Source organism: Misgurnus anguillicaudatus, chromosome 17 (assembly GCF_027580225.2).
Source record: "Misgurnus anguillicaudatus chromosome 17, ASM2758022v2, whole genome shotgun sequence".
NCBI lineage: Eukaryota > Metazoa > Chordata > Actinopteri > Cypriniformes > Cobitidae > Misgurnus > Misgurnus anguillicaudatus.
In genome coordinates this window covers 15,692,013-15,711,117 of record NC_073353.2, presented here as the reverse complement: position 1 = coordinate 15,711,117, position 19,105 = coordinate 15,692,013, and the positions used below count along the sequence as shown (strand labels likewise).

At 38.3% G+C, this 19,105-nt stretch overlaps 2 protein-coding genes across 2 annotated transcripts in view; both read left to right on the top strand.

Annotated features, from left to right (window-relative positions):
• The window catches only part of bmpr2b (bone morphogenetic protein receptor, type II b (serine/threonine kinase)), a 97,946-nt gene extending 93,006 nt beyond the window's left edge, over positions 1-4,940 (top strand). The window contains exon 13 of the mRNA XM_055215365.2: positions 1,559-4,940. Coding sequence (XP_055071340.2) covers positions 1,559-1,830 — 272 coding nt within the window. The 3' untranslated portion in view covers positions 1,831-4,940. The remainder of the gene's footprint in view (positions 1-1,558) is intronic.
• A 248-nt stretch (positions 4,941-5,188) lies between these two features.
• The window catches only part of fam117bb (family with sequence similarity 117 member Bb), a 59,338-nt gene continuing 45,421 nt past the window's right edge, over positions 5,189-19,105 (top strand). Inside the window, exons 1-2 of the mRNA XM_055215366.2 lie at positions 5,189-6,280; positions 14,289-14,458. Of these exons, the coding sequence (XP_055071341.2) occupies positions 5,653-6,280; positions 14,289-14,458 (798 nt within the window). The 5' untranslated portion in view covers positions 5,189-5,652. The remainder of the gene's footprint in view (positions 6,281-14,288; positions 14,459-19,105) is intronic.

Here is a 19,105-nt window from a genome sequence, read left to right as displayed (position 1 = left end):
AGCGCTTAGCTGAAGAAAGCTGGTCCTCCTGGCGTTTTCAGACGCGTTTAAAAGTTTTGGTGTGCACAACCCCTAACACTGACGGAAAATTAAAAGTTGTGATTTTCTAGGCAGATATGGCTAGGAACTATACTCTCATTCTGGCGTAATAATCAGTGACTTTGCTAAAGTAACATGGCTACAGCAGGCGTATTGATATTACGCACTGCCGAAAATAGTCCCCTTGGTTACCCTTCAATGGCAGGGGACTATTTTCGGGCAGTGCGTAATATCACTACGCCTGATGTAGCCATGTTACATCAGCAAAGTTCTTGATTATTACGCCAGAATCAGAGTATAGTTCCTAACCATATCTGCCTAGAAAATCACAACTTTTAATTTTCCTTCGTTCTGGTACACAATGTAACTACAGAGGAGTCAAGTTTTAAAGGGGAGCTGGAAAATGAGCATATTTAAAAAAAAAGTGGAATGTCCCTTTAAAGGTGCAGTGTTTAAATTTTAGCAGCATGCTCACCCCTCGCTTTTGAAACACAGAGAAGCTACGGTAGCCGCCACCGGTAAAACATGTCATCGTCAGAGACAACTTAGTAAAAAAGTTTGTCCGTTAAGGGCTTCTGTAGAAACATGGTGGCACAAAATGGCGACTTCCATGTAATGGACCCTCTGTGTATGTAGATAAAAACGTCTCATTCTAAGGTAATAAAAACATAACGATTCATTATAAAAAGGTCTTTAAACACCCCTGATATTATAGTTTTGTATATTATTTTGCATTTATGTCAAGAGATCCTTCTAAAAATTACACACTGCACCTTTAAAGGCACATCTGATCACTATGTGTGTTCCCTGGGATTCGAACTCATGACCTCTGCACTGCTACGCAATGCTCTGAGCATCAGGAACTTATAAAAATGCGTGCTTGTACTGGATGACCTGTGGCTTAGCCCACCTCACATGAACACGGTCTTTAATTAGGGTAGAGGAGTCAGTGTGCGTGTCAACACAGTCACAAACAATAACCACCCAAAAGAGGACGCCAGTCTGTTTTCCTATATGAGGTCACACTGTATCCTGCTTTGCCCAGCTGATCTCAAGCTAAATGATTCATAGAAAGAGAGATAAGTGGTTGGCTCTCTCTCTCTCTCCTGATCTTTGTGGTCGAGTGTTTAGATGTGGAGAAGGAAGGAAATTCCTCAGGATTGATAAGAATCCAGAAAACATTCTGCCTCAGTTGGCAGCAGCGATAATGTGATGCTTGCAGGCAGATGTGAGTGCGATGGCGGGCCGATCGCTGTTACTGTTAGACACTAAACAGGAAGACGTAAAAACAAGTCGCCTTGTTTACATTTTGCATACGGACTCGATTCAATAATTCATACTGGAGTGATTAAATGTGTGAAAGGTCAACCCCAAGTTTAAGTTTGCTGAAACCCTACACGGTGTTGCTTCATTAGGGTGGGATGTTTTGTGCCGTGTCCTCAATTGCCGTATTGCAACACTTTCATTGTTGTAATCGCAGATTTTTGTTCAAATATTAAGTTTATATTCTTTCTTTCAGATGAGGCCGGGTCACAAGAGGGGAAAGCTGGATCGGCCGAGAAAATTAAGAAGCGCGTCAAGACGCCTTATTCTTTGAAAAGGTGGCGTCCTTCCACATGGGTCATCTCTAATGAAACGAGGGATGGAGAGGTAAACAACAATGGGCAAAACCTGGAGACAGCTGGAGGAAATTCCGGCCAATCAAAATCCAGCATCGCCGTGTTCCTGGTCAGTGGAGGAACTGCGACCTCCACTCGAACCTCTGATCCGCCTGATATGACTTGCCTGTGAATGTGCATCTGCGATGGAGGATGAACCCAGACTTTTGAAACCGGAGGGTTTATCTATGCTTTGCGCTCCAAGAACTGAGCGTGCTAATGATGGAAAGAAATACGTAGATTGTTTTTGCAAAGGGACGTAACTTTGGCAAGCACTTAACATTGTGATATTGTCAAATTTCTCCAAGTTGTTTTGATGAAATCGCTTTAAACTGAACCCAGCTATGCAGCAACATTGGCATAAAATGCTTCCATTGTTTTTCTTGTTCCTTTTACAATCGAGTATGATTGTTTTTATGGTTGCTTGATAATTTCTTTTTATTCGTTGCACTTTTTGTATGCAATCTTAATCACAGTTCATCGACCGTCTTTAAAGGCTGGTCTCAAAACTGAAACGGAAACGACAATGTGTTGATTTTACAATCATAGTAGATCGGATGAATTATAAAAAAAAAACAAGTCGTTTTTAAAAATCCGAGAAAAGGCAGTGGTCAGGTTTGACTACATCTAATACCTTGTAACCCACAGTACATTCATGTTTTGTATTTGTTGTATTCTGTGTAATCTGTTTTTTGTATCATATTTTGAAATGTGCAATAGACTTTAGCTTTGAGGTGCTCCATAAGACAATTTTCATTTTGCTTTGTATTTTTGCAGCATTTATTTTCATTTCTCTACAGTAGTTGGATATTTCAAACTAAATGCTGCGCTTAGCGGCAGCGATCCTGTGTGTCCGTTCGGCCACCCCGACTGCGTTTGAGAAACGTCGTCCGGATGACAATCCCAGACCTTGTGGACAATCCCATCAGTCTCGAAAACTATACAACGAAAAGTACTGGAAATGTATAATAATCGGCGACTTCTCGCAAGCTTCAATGAGGGGACAGTAGGCTTTTTCTTTAACACTTCAAGACACTCAACAATCCGGACTGTTTGTTGGAAATCACGTTCTCTGATGACACTGAATCCCTCTTCTGCACGCGCTCAGTGCAGTTACCTCTGATATAACAAGAAAGTGTATTTAAATGTGTATGTGTGTTTTCACAAAGCTAGTGTATAAGGAGACTCCGGCTTAATGGAGCACAACGGATCGCAGTGAGATTTTCCACTTCCCATTGCTCTGTGTGTTTCAACTACCAATATTCATTGAGAAAACCCATACATAAACCATCAACACATTATGGGGTGGTTTCCCAGACAGAGATTAGTTTAAGCCAGGACTAGGCCTTAGTTTAATTAGTTTTAACAAACATGCCTTACTAAAAACATTACTTTTTAGTGCATTTTGAGGCAAAACAAAGGGCACTGATGTATTTTAAGATATGTCAGTGCAAGTTGTTTTCAGTTTGGACAGCTCTTAGATTTAGTTTAGTCTTATTCCCTGTCCGGGAAACCATCCCTATATACTGTAACTACAAATGAAAGCATACAGCTTTTTCACTTTGATTTTAGCCTTTTCAAGATAAGCTCAAAGACATGATAGTACTTTAAGACATCATGGTTTTACTTTATGTTATTATTTCATCATTTTATTCTTTGTAAATCTTTAATTTATGTAGTGCCCAGGGCCAATCTTCAAGCTGCTCGTGAAGTTTTATTATTCTTATGAAATCAAATCAGTAAAATGTTTATAATCATGTAAAATGATCGGAATAAGAATGGCAATTTCATCAAAGGCATACGTTATGGTGCATACACTTTTTTTGTGCCGCTAAACATACAGTCTGCATTGCAATACACTGCAAATGCATTTTGCAGTTGATGTGTGCCAGCCATGAGACGGGCCTCATATTTTACCCCACAATTGCTGCCTTTAAGGCTGGTGGTATGCGTGTTTGCAGTATTGTGGAAAACTATGGAGACGAGCCATTCGAATAATTACATAGTGATGAAGAAAATTCCCTCATAACCCGAGATAGCACACGTGTTTAATGAGATAATGCTTACCCTGCATATGCCGTATTGCATTTCAATAATGAGTTTGGGGATTAACCATAATTTGGAACAAGCCAGCATTATCTTTGGACTTTGTACACTCCACACAGGGGAACTTTCCGAAGTCATCTGTTTTTTCCTCCTCATACTGACTTTTTGTCAGCAAATACTGTAAGAGTACACAGTGCAGTTCAGTTCTGCACACTTTCACTCGATGCTTCAGTCTGACTTTGTATATGTATGTATGTAATATAGGCTAACCTCTGTGGTGTAAATGTACAGTATCTGTCTATGATAGTGCATATGCATGCACGTATGCAGACTTCTCATCTGTCGCTTTGGGACCAAGAACAATGCTAAATCACTGTGATATTTATCTTAGGATATACACAGTAACGTCAGACTGTTCCCAGCTATAGGTCGACTTTCAGGCCTTTGGAGTCAAAAAAATAACCCAATGAAAACTAAATCTCTAATGCAAATTTGAATTAAACGGATTTACGAGTCAGAAAGGAAGGATATAGACCAAAGTGTAAAAGCTGGACTGTACTGTCTACGTGGAGAACGAGACTTGAGTTAAGTGTAGTTTGCTCAAGAGGGCTGTATATCTGCTACATACCGAAGTATGTTTACACCAGAGACATTGTCCAGTTTTACAGCACACTATTGACTATCAAAACCACTTAGACATAGTACTACACAAAAATATATGCGGATATAAACCCAACATGCCTTGTATGGTTGTTGTTGTTTTTTTGGTCTATTTTAAACCCAGTTTAAACCTTAATGCACAAAAAACAGTTATTAAACTACTCAAGTTTAAGCATAGTAAAAAATAAATACTGACAACACGTCCCATTCAAACACAAATTGTAAGTTGTAGTCTGGGGGTGTGTGTGAGAATGAATGAAAGAATGAAGATATGTGTCCATGAGCTGCTGTTTTCTTTATACTCTTGAGTTCACATTAAAGCTGATGGTTCAACGCCTACGAAGATGGTTGTTTAAAAAAAAAAGCCACTGACATGTTTTTTATTACAGCTTGTAAAGTAAGCACTTTGAGAACAAGAACAAATTATATCTCATGCTTTTAGTCTATTCAGAAATGTTTTAAATGCCATTTAGAAAATAAAGCTTGCTGTACAACCCTGCATTACTCAGTTGATTAAAGATTATATTAATAAACCTGCATATGAGGTCAAGTAGTCATTTCTTTCCACCTGCCTGGTACAAAATGCACATTTTGCAGGTAAAGCATGTTCAGTTTATTGAGTGGCCACATGAGGGTGTTAAAGGCAACCATAATATCATGACCATAAACACGTGTCTCACACAACAGTTTCCATTCATGTACGAGCGCAAGTCTTCATTCAAATCAAAGTGTGCACACTTTCAGATATGATTTAATAATCGATACACATACAAACACATGTTGCTCTTAATACAAAGCACTGTTCAACAAAACCATAAAAAGAGGATTCGTTCATTATTATTTGCACAATTAAAATTATAAAAAAATAATTTATCCTCTCTAATGCTTTACAAATGTTAATGGTAAGACTATGTTCTTGTTTTTAATATCATTAATTTGGCTGTATTATTAATTTAACGGAATTAAAGGGATCCACTTTCTGGCCAATCAGAAGTTATAAGGGAAGCGCGAACAGCCAATCAGAGTCGAGGAGGCAGAGCACCGGATCGAGTTGACGCGGTGCGTGGCTCTGACTCTCCTCAGTTTAACAGTGAACGTTTCAACTGCGGTAGTCACGACCGGCTGCGCACAAAATAAGCGGATAACAAACATTATATGGAGTGACGAGCGGCATTCGCCACCTCAGATAGACTTTACCGTATGTTTAAAGTGTTTATGTTGAGTTTTGTGTCACTTATCAGCGAACATCATGTCTCAGCGAGTTCGCAAAAACGGCTCTCCGACGTCAAACAGCTGTAACGTTACCGCGGGGAGCCCGACCGGATCCGCTGGGATGAACGCCGCCGGAGTGAGTTTACTGGGTCGCCTGCTGCCCATGAAAGCCACTGTTCCCTTTCAGCTAAAACCGCAGACACAGCACCCTCTACAGACACGAACGGTCCTCTCCACCGGTAACGGTAAATGCCTCAGCAGCGGATGTGATCCACCCGGAACCCACAGCCGGAGCCCCACGCGATCCCTTTCTTCTTCGGGTGCCTCAAACGTTTCTCCGGTCACGTGCAGTTGTTCAGCGCCGTGTCCACAGTGCATCACATCCACAGTGTCTTCATCATCAAGAACTAGCCCCGTTATCTCTGTTCACGCGACGAACCCGAGAGCACCACCTGTGACATGCGCATCATCACCCTACCCGGGTGTGCATGCCACCCAGATCAACTCCATCTCGGACAGTTCAGCCCCTCTTACCTCTAATTTATCAACCTCTCCGTCTTCGTCCTCCTCGTGGTCCTGCGGGCATAGGGCCAAATCCCAGCAGCCCCCTGATCATGACAGACTCTCTCCAGATTCCCAGAGCTCCAGCTCACCTGTCTACAGAGGTAATCAATGGCATCTTTGTGAAAGTCTAGGCCTAATGTTTATGTTATATTACAGTTACTGTGGTAAACACAAAGTCTGGTTTGAGGTGTAATTTCAGGAGACTTCAGGTTTTTTATTGACAGGATTGTTCACCTGACATTGTCACGTTCTGCCATTGTTTCTGGAGATGCAATAGAAACCCTTGGAAGTCATCAGATCACAGCTTCTCAGATTCCACGTCAGTCATACATACTTGTGCGCATAATAAACTTTAAAAGGTCACATACAGAGTTTTACATTCAATGATCTGAGTAACTAATACAGGTGTGTATTATCATACTGTGTATGTATGTATGTATGTACAGTTGGGTGTCATTCTTGAAGAATATGATATCTTAGTCTTTTATATGGTTATATAAATGACTTTTTTAGGACTACACTGATCAAACTATTTTAGACAACAGGTTACATACACATACTATACATTATAGAATCATACTTGAAATGACAAAAAAACCCAGTTCAAAAGTTTGCACACCCTGCTTGATTCTTAATACTGTCTGTTGGACCTGGAAGATCAACAGTTATTATTGTTTTGTGACACTTTCTTACGTGTTACGAAATCCTGTCAAAACACTCAAGGTCCTGCACATTGTTTCATTTGCTGCATCTGCATATTTAACCCATTTCCAACCCAAGAGTGTGACTATAATGTTCAGAAACTAAAAACATTAGAGAATCCCATACACAACAATATTAAAACCTGCAAACATACATTGATTCAACATGATGATCAGAGGTTTATAAAAATTACGTTTGACCCCAAATGTACATACATTAATGCATATAAACTGTATATACATAAACACACACCTATGGTTTCTCACTATCTTAGGAACCTTATGTCAAAAATGTAAAAGATTTCTGCTTAAATGCTTGACATTAGCTGTAGACTAACATAAACTGTGCCTGTGTTCATAAGTTTATAAACGTTATTTTATTTATGACTTTATGACAAGACTTTAAAGAAAAAGCTGCCAAAAGTTACCCTGCATGCAAACTTCTTCAATAAGCTCATGATGCTGATGGAGAGAATGCCCAGAAGGTGCAGAGCTGTAATCGAGGAAAACAGTGGTTACTATAAAAAGCTAAAATATATACGCACATGTATATACTGTATGCCATCTGAAGTGAAAAAGTTTCGGATGGATCATTCACAAAATAGTTTATGGAGGGCTGACTGGAGAGAAGACCAGACGTGCTGCTGTGGTTTGAGGTGGCTGCTCCAGAGGCTTTTCTTTGTTGCCGACTGGAATGCAATGCAAATGTTTGGTGGCCGGTCGCTGGTTTGGCTTTCTGACTGTCAAAAGTTTATTTTCTGATCAGTTTGCCAGAAAGTGTTGAACTGCAGTTTAGTTACAGTAACAGTTAGAACTGGCTTTGTGACGCACATATTTCCAAAAATGCACTTTCTGCAAAAAAAGAAAGTTTAAGGGAATGCAAATTTATTTTTGCAGCTTTTACCTACAACTTTACTACTATGTTGCTTATTGACGTGCTTATTAAGGTGTTGTTACTAGGGTTAGTCCATGTAAAAAAAATGCATACTTGCAGCATAATCATATTTGATACCTAATGCACACTGTCAAAAATAAATAGTCAAAATATGTTCCCAAACTGTCACTGGGGCTATAGACAGTTTCAGCAGTAACAACATAACCAAGCGGCTTTCGTGGTCATCACGTAACTTCCGGTAAACTCAGCTAAGAATAAATAACAATAAAGTCCTTTAGTAGTTTATTTATATAACAAGCAAAATCAACAACACATAGATTACCTAGGAAACCAAAACATTTGTTATTCTCGATGAGGTATTTGTTTAAGAGTTCAGTTTAGAAACTAGTCAGACCAATAAACAAATAGAAACCGGAAGTAAAGTTCTGACCAGAGGCGCCAGTGCGTCCGATGAAATTATACTACTGATGAAGTCTATACTAGGGCAGCTGCACGATAATGATAAAATATGCGATAGTTCTGTTGGGTGGGCCGATGGCGATATGTCTTTCTTAGAGAAATTCTATTTTTATTTGCTTTTTTATTTAGATATGTAATGAAATAAACAGGTAATGCATTTTCTAAAGATGTAATTTAAGCTTGCAACACACAAAGAAAAAATAAATGCAAGTTATCGCAGCTCCCTGCGATATGTATTTTGCATACACTGCCATCGCGATGACGATACATTTTCGGTATATCGTGCAGCGCTATACCCTTTTAAAAAGTACTGCTTTGGACCTAAAGACATATCGATATCAAAGAGAGCTTATTAGTACCTCAAATATGCATATAAGTATCTTATGGGTACATATTGATTCCAAATGTATACATACATTAACTAGTGGTACATATTGGGACCTTTTGCCCCCAGTGACAGCTGAGGTACATATTTTGACAGTTTCTTCTAACATAAACTTGCATAAACTTATTTGTACCTATAATGATATAGCAGTATTAGTATTCACAGCAGTAGTCATATTTTCTCAGACAATATTGTGACTCAGCATTTAAAGTCCAAGAGGGGACATTTTAAAAGTCTTTTTTTAAGATGTAAAATAAATTGTTGGTGTCCCCAGAGTACATATGTGAAGTTTTAGCTCAAAATACCATATAGATAATTTATTATAGCATGTTAGAATTGCAACTTGGTAGGTGTGATCAGAAATGTGCTATTTTTGGAAGTGTCCTTTTAGATGCAAATGAGCTGATCACTGCACTAAATTGCAGTGCCGTGGTTGGATAGTGCAGATTAAGGGGCGGTATTATCCCCTTCTGACATCACAAGGGGAGCTTAATTTCAAAATTAAGTTACTTGGTTGATCTTTTTCACATTTTCTAGGTTAATAGAAGCACCCAATTATAACACTTAAACATGGAAAAAGTCAGATGTCCCCTTTAAGGGGTTGTGCACACCAAAACTTTTAAACGCGTCTGAAAACACCTGGAGGACACCGATTGCCAGCTGTTTTTTCAGCTGACCGCCAGCTTTCTTCAACCGAGCACTTTGGTAGCTGTGATACTTGAGCTGTGAGCTGGTTGGTTGTTGTAATACTTGTCCTGCTCTTCCACTGTGATTGGACGGCCGTGTGAGAACTGACATTGACGAGGAGAGCTTTTCACCCAAAGTTAAATCTCTTTGAACTCATGACGCACAGCACAGCACTGCAGTTTTCAGTGCGGAAAAAAACGCTAGCTGCTGTCTTATTTGAAAAAAGCGATCTTCCATTGGAATCCATTGAAAAATAAAAGCTTTGGTGTGCAAGCAAACTAACACATGGATTTTATTCAGTATTGTTCGCCTATAAATCCTTAATATACAGACAGCTTCTTGAATATGCTATGTAGCAGGGCCTATATTATTCTAGGAATTTCCCTTGATTCACTTGGAGACCCTTCAGTCAGACTCTGAGGTAATCTGTATTTTTTATGTTCCTGTGACCGTGTTGTTTTTTTAGCCCGAAATGACACGATCATTTTCAGCAAGGGAAACCTGATGCTGGGTCAACATTTCACACGGGGACAGACACTTGTTGGAATGTTTCTGTGATTACTGTTTATAGTCTCCTAAACCACGTCTCCCCTTTTTCACTGTATCCCACTAAAAACACTCCGCTGTGGTATGTCCAGTCATTTTCCAGATCACCAGATTTGTCCGAGATCCCATAATAGCACTGAGAAAGAGAGCGAAAGAGCAGAGTAGAATCAGATATAGAGAGCGGGTCAGGTGTCCTTTTAACATTATCCAAATGTGAAGTAGTTTTCTTTGAATGCATTTACCTTTTTAAATATGCAAAACTACGTATGTTCAAAACGGACCACACTTTAAACTAGGGGTGGGCCGATACGATATTCAGTATCAGTTTTAGTTCGGTATTGGCAAAAATGGCCGTATTGAATATTGTAGAATTCGGGAAGTACAATTCGATCCAATACCAACATGGACCTTGTCATGGCAACTTGGCGTAAAGCGCGACTTGCTGAGCAACATGAATTTGCACAAAGTTGCACTTTAAATTGTCAAAAGTTACACCTTAAATTTCATTTTGAATTTTTGTGCTGACTAACTAAAACTGTTGCTAGCTACTAGTCTGTTTGAAACATTTAAATAAAAATGAAGCAGCAGTATGTTGTTGTATATTACATAGAATTCAATATTGAATTCAGATACAGATATGTGTAGCGCACAACAGAACCATTTTCAAATGCAACATTCATTCATAGTTCATACATCGCATCATTGCTAAACAATGCATCATTTCACCAACATTGACCTATTCTGATGCTTATTTGAGGATATTGCTCAAGTTTTTTAAGATCCCAAGAGATCATTGCTTTTGTGCTCGCTACAATGCTCACTGTTGTAAATGGATAGTTCACCAAAAAATGAAATTACCCCATGATTTACCCGCCCTCAAGCCATCTTCGATGTGTATGATTATCTTATTTCAGACTAACACAGTCGGAGTTAGATTAGAAAATGCCCTGGCTGTTCCCAGCTTTACAATGGTAGTAAATGGGTTGATCCAAAATGGGCGGGTGCCTGCGGTCACCTGCAGTTACGAGTCATCCAAAAATATATTCGGGTCGCAATCGGTCTAGTCGTTTGAAATAAAGATGCCAATTAAACCTTTGTAATTTATATAGTTTACAATAATATAAAGAACATCCTACAGCAACTTGTTCCTATGTCTATGGTCCAATGACACTACGTTGAGCATTTACTACTTTTAAAAAATGCGGGTCGGGTACAATATACATATATATATTGCAGTCTGAGTTGCGGGCGGGTTAGTTGAAAACATCAGTCGGGTGTGGGTTGTTTCTATATTGACCCGCGCATCACTGGTAAATTGTGCTTCTGATTTGAAGCTCAAAAAAGTGCATCCATCCTTCACAGAAGTAATCCACATGGCTCCATGGGGGTGATAAATGCTTTTTAAGGGCTGGAATAATTTTCATTTTTGAATGAACTATCCATTTAAGCATTGGCTTTGATATGGCTGTAATATTTAAATGGGCATTCTTCACTTTTGTGGCATTTTGTTTATTAAAATGCATGTCTCTTACAAGTTGTAAGGCAGTTTCCTGAATAATGAATGGGTATTGAAGGATCAAGAATAAATGTCTGTACCCTTAAAGTCAGAATTTTAGTTATCTCTCAGATAACACACGTCATAATCTAATAATTTTTTTTTCATATGTGTCAGTGGCACTTATCAGAGCAAGTCACCACCAGCGTTGTGGGTGTTTGCCAGGACACTGCTGTGTCATTGCTTGGGGTGGTGTTGCCAGGTAATTTCTTATTTGTCCAAGGCGAAGAGCCCACAAATCATTAGTGCTATGATTCTTTGATCTGGCTTTGGTCCCACCTTCAGCGTAAATCTTTGGAATTTTGCCTATTTTATTGATTGACAGGCACAAATAATAAATCAGTTCATATAGAACAGTAAAGGCAAATCTCACACGATTTAAGGTGATCACCCATAAATAAAAATGTTGTCATCATTTACTTAACCTCATGTTGTTCTAAACCTGTAAGAGTTTATGTATTCTGTTAAACACAAAATAATTTTAATAAATGATGGAAACCACACAAATGACGGTTCTTACTTCCACTGTATTTTTTTTTGGGGGGGGGGCATCCATTAACTTATAAAATTCACAAAGCTTTATAAATTCAACCTGTTTCTTCAGGATGAAATTCTTAAGTAGAATTCATTAAATCGTTGATCAATTGCTTTGACATTATTATTGTTTTTGTTGGCGAAGAACATAGATTTCCCAAGAATGTACCTCACAGAGTTCGTTGTGAATCAGTAAGTTTGCAGGGTCTGATGCGTGAGATGAAGGATAGACACAACACAGTGCCAGTAAGAGGTTTCAATGCTCAGTAGTGCATCATAGCTTTTCTTGTATGAGCCAGTCAGAGATGAGATTATATCCCTTGTGTGATTATCTGTTCTCAGTGCACCCTGTTTGTTTGTGTATGCATGCTTGTATGTGTATGCAATTATGTAGTGTCTATAAGCAAAACAAGCTAGCAAAGCGTCACACATTTAGTTGTGGAACATTGCACAAGATACACAAATACTCAAACTGACAATAATGCTTGGCCAGTGCTTTGTTAATACACTTTCCCTACAGTTGATTTATTTATTGTTTATGCTTAACATTCGTTCTTGTGTTGCTATGGCATTGCTATGCAATTGTTGGCATGTTGCTAGGTGGTTGCTCTTTCCATTATACATACTGTGCATTCATTCTTGTGTTGCTATGGGGTTGCTATACAGCTGTTAGGATGTTGCTATGCAGTTACTCTTCCCATTATACTTAATAAGAATGCATTCTTGTGTTGCTATGAGGTTGCTCTGCAGCTGTTATGATGTTACTAGGTGGTTGCTTTTCCCATTATACTTACTGAGCATTAATTCTTGTGTTGCTATGAGGTTGCCATGCCGCTGTTAGGATGTTACTAGGTGGTTGCTTTTCCTTACACTTGCTGAACATGCATTCTTGTGTTGCTATGAGGTTGCTATGCAGTTGCTAGCATGTTGCTTTTTCCATTATATTTACCGAGCATGCATTGTTGTGTTGCTGTGCTGTTGTAGTACATTTCTAGGTGGTTTTTGTCCTGTGTTTTTGGGAAACTTTTGTCGCTGGAGAAACTTAATGCTAAGTTGAAGGAGTGGTAAGGTGGTAATGTGTTGTGTTATTGTGAACTTGAACATGTGCTTTTTATTTGGTCTTGTAAAAACCTTGTCATTAACACAATCTCATTCACACATCATAACTCGAACGAGTTTACTGTTCACATCGCATACAGTTGAGCCGCTTGTGTTTCAGCCTTAAGTTGAAACACACAGTAAAGGATTCGCACACATTCCCTCTCTTGCTCGCATGACTTCCCCCAAAACCCTTACGGGTTCCTCCTCTCTAAATCCTCTCTGATGTTCTCCAGTGTGTAAAAATGAAGTCAGATTTGTATTTGGAAATGTAGTGCAATAGTTCTCTTCTGCTTTTAGTGAGGAAGACTGAAGTTTTTCTTTACTTTTGTCTTAATAGGCGATTTATTGAACAGTGAGAAGTAGTAGTTGTTTTGTTAATGAGGTGTGTGTTGAGATTCCCATTGAGCTTTGAGAGGCAAACAAATGTAATGGTTCCCTCCAGATTTGCTTTCCTGGAATCCCCATTTAAAATCAGGAGAGGATAACTTGAGCACACAAACAAACACACTTGTGCCATATGTGTGAGGTAAAACATTTTCAAAGCGACCATGGCACATCTCTGCTTTAGATGTGGTTCTTCTGAACATTACATATGCTGAACTTCCTGTGAAAACTCCCTTATGTCTACAGAACGACACAAGACGGCAGGCCACACATCTTTACTGTACTTCTGCCCAGTATATTCAATGATGTGGATTTACAAGAAAGAATAGCCTTTAAACACCGACAGATTGATAAGAGAGAGAGAAAGCCATAGATTGTATACAGCACATAAGACAGCACACAAGAGATAATAGCAATGGAGGCGTTGTGAAGGGGGGCGATTGCTTTGAAATGTAGGTCAAGACATGCAGGCAGCGAGCAGTTAATCAGCTTTAGTTTTATTGAAAGAGTTACTGGACACCAGACTAATTCTGTCTCAATCTGCCAGGCTTTAGCATTCATCATCATCAGAGCAGCAGATATTCACACTCAAGCTGTCAGATGCATGCACACACACACACACACTTGTGCACTGCTGCAACTACAGCGGTGACCTTCCGTCTCGTATTGCGAGCTCGGCAGATGCAAACTGCTTATTGTGAATGAGTTCATGAGATGCACAATTTAACAGTTTTTCTTCTGTTCTGCTCCCATCTGTTCTTTCTTCCCCCCGATTTTGTCCATCTTTCACCTCCGACTGGCCCCTGGTCCCCATCCTTCCTTCCCCTCTATATCTCCTCTACGTTTTCTGGCTGACTTGCAGACAAGCCTAGGCTTCCTGTGGCAGGGTCTTGGTGTACCACCAACAGCAACGGTAGCATTCGTCGTACCTCCTCTTTGGACGCGCTCACAGCCCCCTACCTGTCTGGACACTGGCCCCGGGATGCCAACCACTCCCCTTGTGCCCCCTGCATGAGGGACAAATCCACCCAGGTGAGCCACTCTTTTATACAAGATACATTTTTTCCCAGTTTATATTTGCATATTAGCCAGCATCAAACACACACATCGTTGACAGTTCTTAAAAAAAAATAAACTACAAAACCATCTATCCACAATCTACTTGTATGAACGTGTGTTTTGCAAACCATCAGCATGAATCATCTAAGAAACATTTGCTTTGTGCAAACACAAAACTATGAAACCACAAAAACATGTCTTACATATAAGAGTTTGGTTCCAAAACGCAATAAATTCACTTTGACTAATTTAGGTAAAAATGTGTTTTCTATACCAAGAAAGTGACAAGATGAAAACCACATAGCATCTTAATGGTTATAATAACATAAAATATTAAAATCCATAATTTGATTTTTCAAGATTTATTATAAAACACAATTTTTTAGTTTTTTTTAAATGCTCTAAATCTATAGCCCGGGTTTCCCCATGCTGCCTTCCGTGCAAATTTATTCATGCTGCAAGTCTAGCATGGAAACCATGGACCTATTTTCCCCCTGAAATAGGGACCCAATCACAGAACGGGGAGGGAGCAGCAAGACGATGACGACGTCTATGCGACACACCGAAGCAGTTTTGTAGGGCTGGGGTAATCGATTATGTATTAAACGTTTAATCGGGCGATTACTTTTTTGATTAGTCGACTAATCTAACGACTAATTGGACGATTAATCTAACGATTACTTTCTATTGCTCGATTAATAAAAACCATAATGTATCTCAAATAAATGCCAAAAACATTCTTAATATAATACTTTAAAGGTTGTATCAGCGATTTGGTTTTGAGTGGTTGGTAGGGATGCATAACGAATAATTGCGATTAATCTATAGCAGAATAAAAGTTTTTGTTTACTTCATATGTGTGTGTGTGTACGGTGTAGGGGTGTACTCGACTAAGGATTTACATATTCGAATCAGAATTGTCGAATCTTTCCATATTCGACCGATGGTAGAATCATATCCATGTTTGTCTGCATGGTTGGGAGGGGGCCAGACCAGGTACAAATTGGTAACTTTTATTTTCTTTCACAAGCAGCACACATAAACAACTTTCTGTTAAAGTGACCAAAACTGTCTTTCAAGTGATGAACGAAGACAAAAAAACTGACGATGCATTTATATATTTATTTTTTTAAGGCAAAATATATAAGGCAACATTCGTTTATTTATTCCTCATAACATTTTAAAGCCACGATCTACAGAACATCACACAAAAATAAATTTTTATAACTAAACCTAAAAAAAATAACAAAGGTGATTCTGCCTTGGAAACCTCGTCTAATTCAGTGTTTTTATTTAATTTGGAGATATAGCGCGTCAAAGCAGTCATGACTAAAAAAAAACCCCGACAAATGAGAAAATGACAAATAATTTGTGATTGTGACTGTAAATGATAAAAACTAATCTTTATTTACAATTCATTAAACGTTAATTTATAACATGAAATACACTGAAATTAATGATTTTATAGACACTACGCGTTATTTTAGCACAGAAATACTTGCATTCATGCTTTCACTTTGATCATCTCCATTCACTTTAGATACAGAAACACCTGAGGATATTATTTATTTCAGGAATCTCTTTGCTATCATTTAAAAGTGAACACCAACCATAATATTAAATCACAAGAAAGACATTCGTGTCAGGCAGAAATAGGTTCGGTGCAGATAGTTTCCGTTTCATCACCGAAATTTTAAAAAACGGCTTACCTGTTTTGTAGTTTAACTTTTGACAAGATAATCAAAATGTATGATAAATACATTTTAAAAACGTATACCCGTCGAAAAACATCCGTTTTTTAATGTTTAGTTTGATGAACTCCTAAATATGAGACGCAGAGCACCTAGCCGTTCGGCTAAATTACATGCGCAAGCATGGCCAGCACGCAATAGTGCATAATTGATACAACGATAAGCTATCCAATATTTACAGACTTAAATTAGATCAGAATTTACGTTTATAATAGATACATTTTTTAAATAAAATAAGGTCAGAAGTAACAAAGTTCAGAACAAATATGCACAGAAACAAAACACAAGCCAAATAGTTAAATCAGATAACCCAGAGTTATTTATAAAGAAAATAAAATAAATTATTAAAAGAATAGAAAAGTATAGCCATAATATAATTGCCAGCTTTGTATTTTTTAAATGTAGAAACAAAGAGGCAATGGTTTATTAACAAAGAAACCTCCGTGTAGCCCGGTCACAGGGGATGTTGTATTTATTTACGCATTTTAAAAATATTTATTGAAAGCTGTTACTTCACATATTATTTGCAGCATTATCATAATATGCTGTATATTAATATATTGTGAGAAAGCTATTATATGTGAAATCAGATAATGTGTGCACCCACATACGGCCAAAATTGAATGATCCTCATTTCATAACGCATCTGCGACGATTCGACTGTGAGATTGGTAGTCGAATCAGGCTTCTCCTATCGATGCATCGAATCTTCGACTATTCGGGGTCACCCCTAGTACGGTGTATAATAATTATGTATATATAAATGTGCACACATGCATGTATAATTAAGAGAAAAAAATATATTTATATATTAACTATTTATATTTATATATAAATGATACATAAATACAAATGTATTTACACATGTAAACATTTCTTAAATAAATAAATACATACATGCATGTGCGCGCATTTATCTATACAAAGTTATTATACACAGTTCACACACACATATGATTTTGAGTTTTTGGGCCAAAAATTTTATGTTTAATGTTTTGGTCTTACACGTGCATGTGGCGAGCTGTGTCGAAGCGTTGACACAAAAATATGATGTAGACGTAATTTTAACGTCGACATCATCGACGCGTCGCTACAGTTTTGTTTATCCAACATGGCAGCAGACGCAAAGTTACTTTTCAATGCAGCCTAAGATAGTGTTTTAAGTAGTTTTAAATGCAAGTTTATTTAAAAAAACTGCTAGGCATCGTTGTCGACGAAGTCCATTTATCTTCTAAATGGTAAGTGGTATTTATTAATATCATATTGTTTTTATACCTGTATCCTACCTACTGTGGTTGTCACAGTGCCACTAAGTGTTGCTTTTCAATATCAATATATTTAGTTGCATAGCTTTCAGCTGTGTGCACACGTACCCGACAAAAGTTGTTGACGCTTGAATTTATGTCGCTCAACATACGTCATCTGAATTGAAACGATTGGCTATGAGCTACATACAGACGCATTTGATAGACATTCGTAGTGCCCAATAAATGGCTCTGGGCATTCGAAAACCACGCCTTGAATACGAGAAAATGAGCATGTGGTTCCCAGACCACATCTCATTCTCTATGAGACTGGTCTGGTGTTAGCCAGGCTAATAAATCTATTGAATCAATATAGTAATATGCATTCATTTTTACCATGTTATATTCATTTAGTTGACTAGTGGTATACACGGATTAAAAAAACATTAATGTCATTGCTGCTGTCATCCCCAGCGATCAGCTGTAAAATATTTTGGTCCTGACTACCATTGAAAATGAATGGTAGCCTGTCGCTCTGTCTCTAGTCCCTTTCACACATACAGTCTTTACTGGTAATTTACTGGTAAATTGCAGTTAACAGATCATGTGTGAACAGAACCTTTCCGGTAAATCAGTGCTCCCAATTTACCAGTAAGACAGGTTGTAAGATTACCAGTAATTTACCGGTAAGCGCTATGTGTGAACGAAAATGATAGGATTACCGGCATTGAGAACGGACGATGTCAGACCGTGCTGACAGCTTCGGGCCAATCATAGCATTTTAATACAGATGACGCGTTTACCCCCGCACTGTTTACGGACGTTTCCACACACATGCTGCTTGAAAGTTGAGCACACCTGAAGTTTACGTCCACATTTCTTCACCAAAGTTGTTTAAAACAGCTTACCGCCGAATTGCCGACGTCCTTAGCACGCCCTCTGTAAAGCCTAACGTGCAAACAGTAGTGTTGTTAAAAACGCATTTTCGGTTTGACGTCGTCTCATTCAATGTTGTTTGGTCATGAGCAACTTCGCGACTGTTTACCACAGACGTGAAAACAGCAAAATACGGACCGTGGATATGAACGACGTGGATTGTTTACAAATACAACACTGAGCTCGCCGCGTGCTACAGGTACTTCCGCTTTCTCAACGAATTTACCGGTATTTTGATACTGATGTGTGAATGATGTCTTACTGGTAAAATAACGGAACGCCACTGCGTGTGTGAACAGCACATTTTTGTATTTACTGGTAAATTCATTCTGGTAAATTCATGGTAATTTACCAGAATTACTGTGTGAAAGAGGCTTCTGTCTCTTGTAGCTCATGTGACTGGGGGGTTAAGGTTTACTTCTGAGGTGCGGTTTCAGATATGGTTTACTTTTATGATAAATGTGTATTTTGAAACTTTTTGAGTCCCGTGTTCAGTTTCTTGCGTTATATATGCATTAGGCATTCAACACTGTTACATTTTTTATTGCACTTACATTTTTAAATTTAATCAATTTAAAATTACAATTAATTTGAACTTTCTTTATAGCAACTTGTCACTATTTCAAGGTGATTAATCTAAAAAATGTAAGTGCAACAAGTTTTTTTTACAGCGTACAGACTGTGAGAAT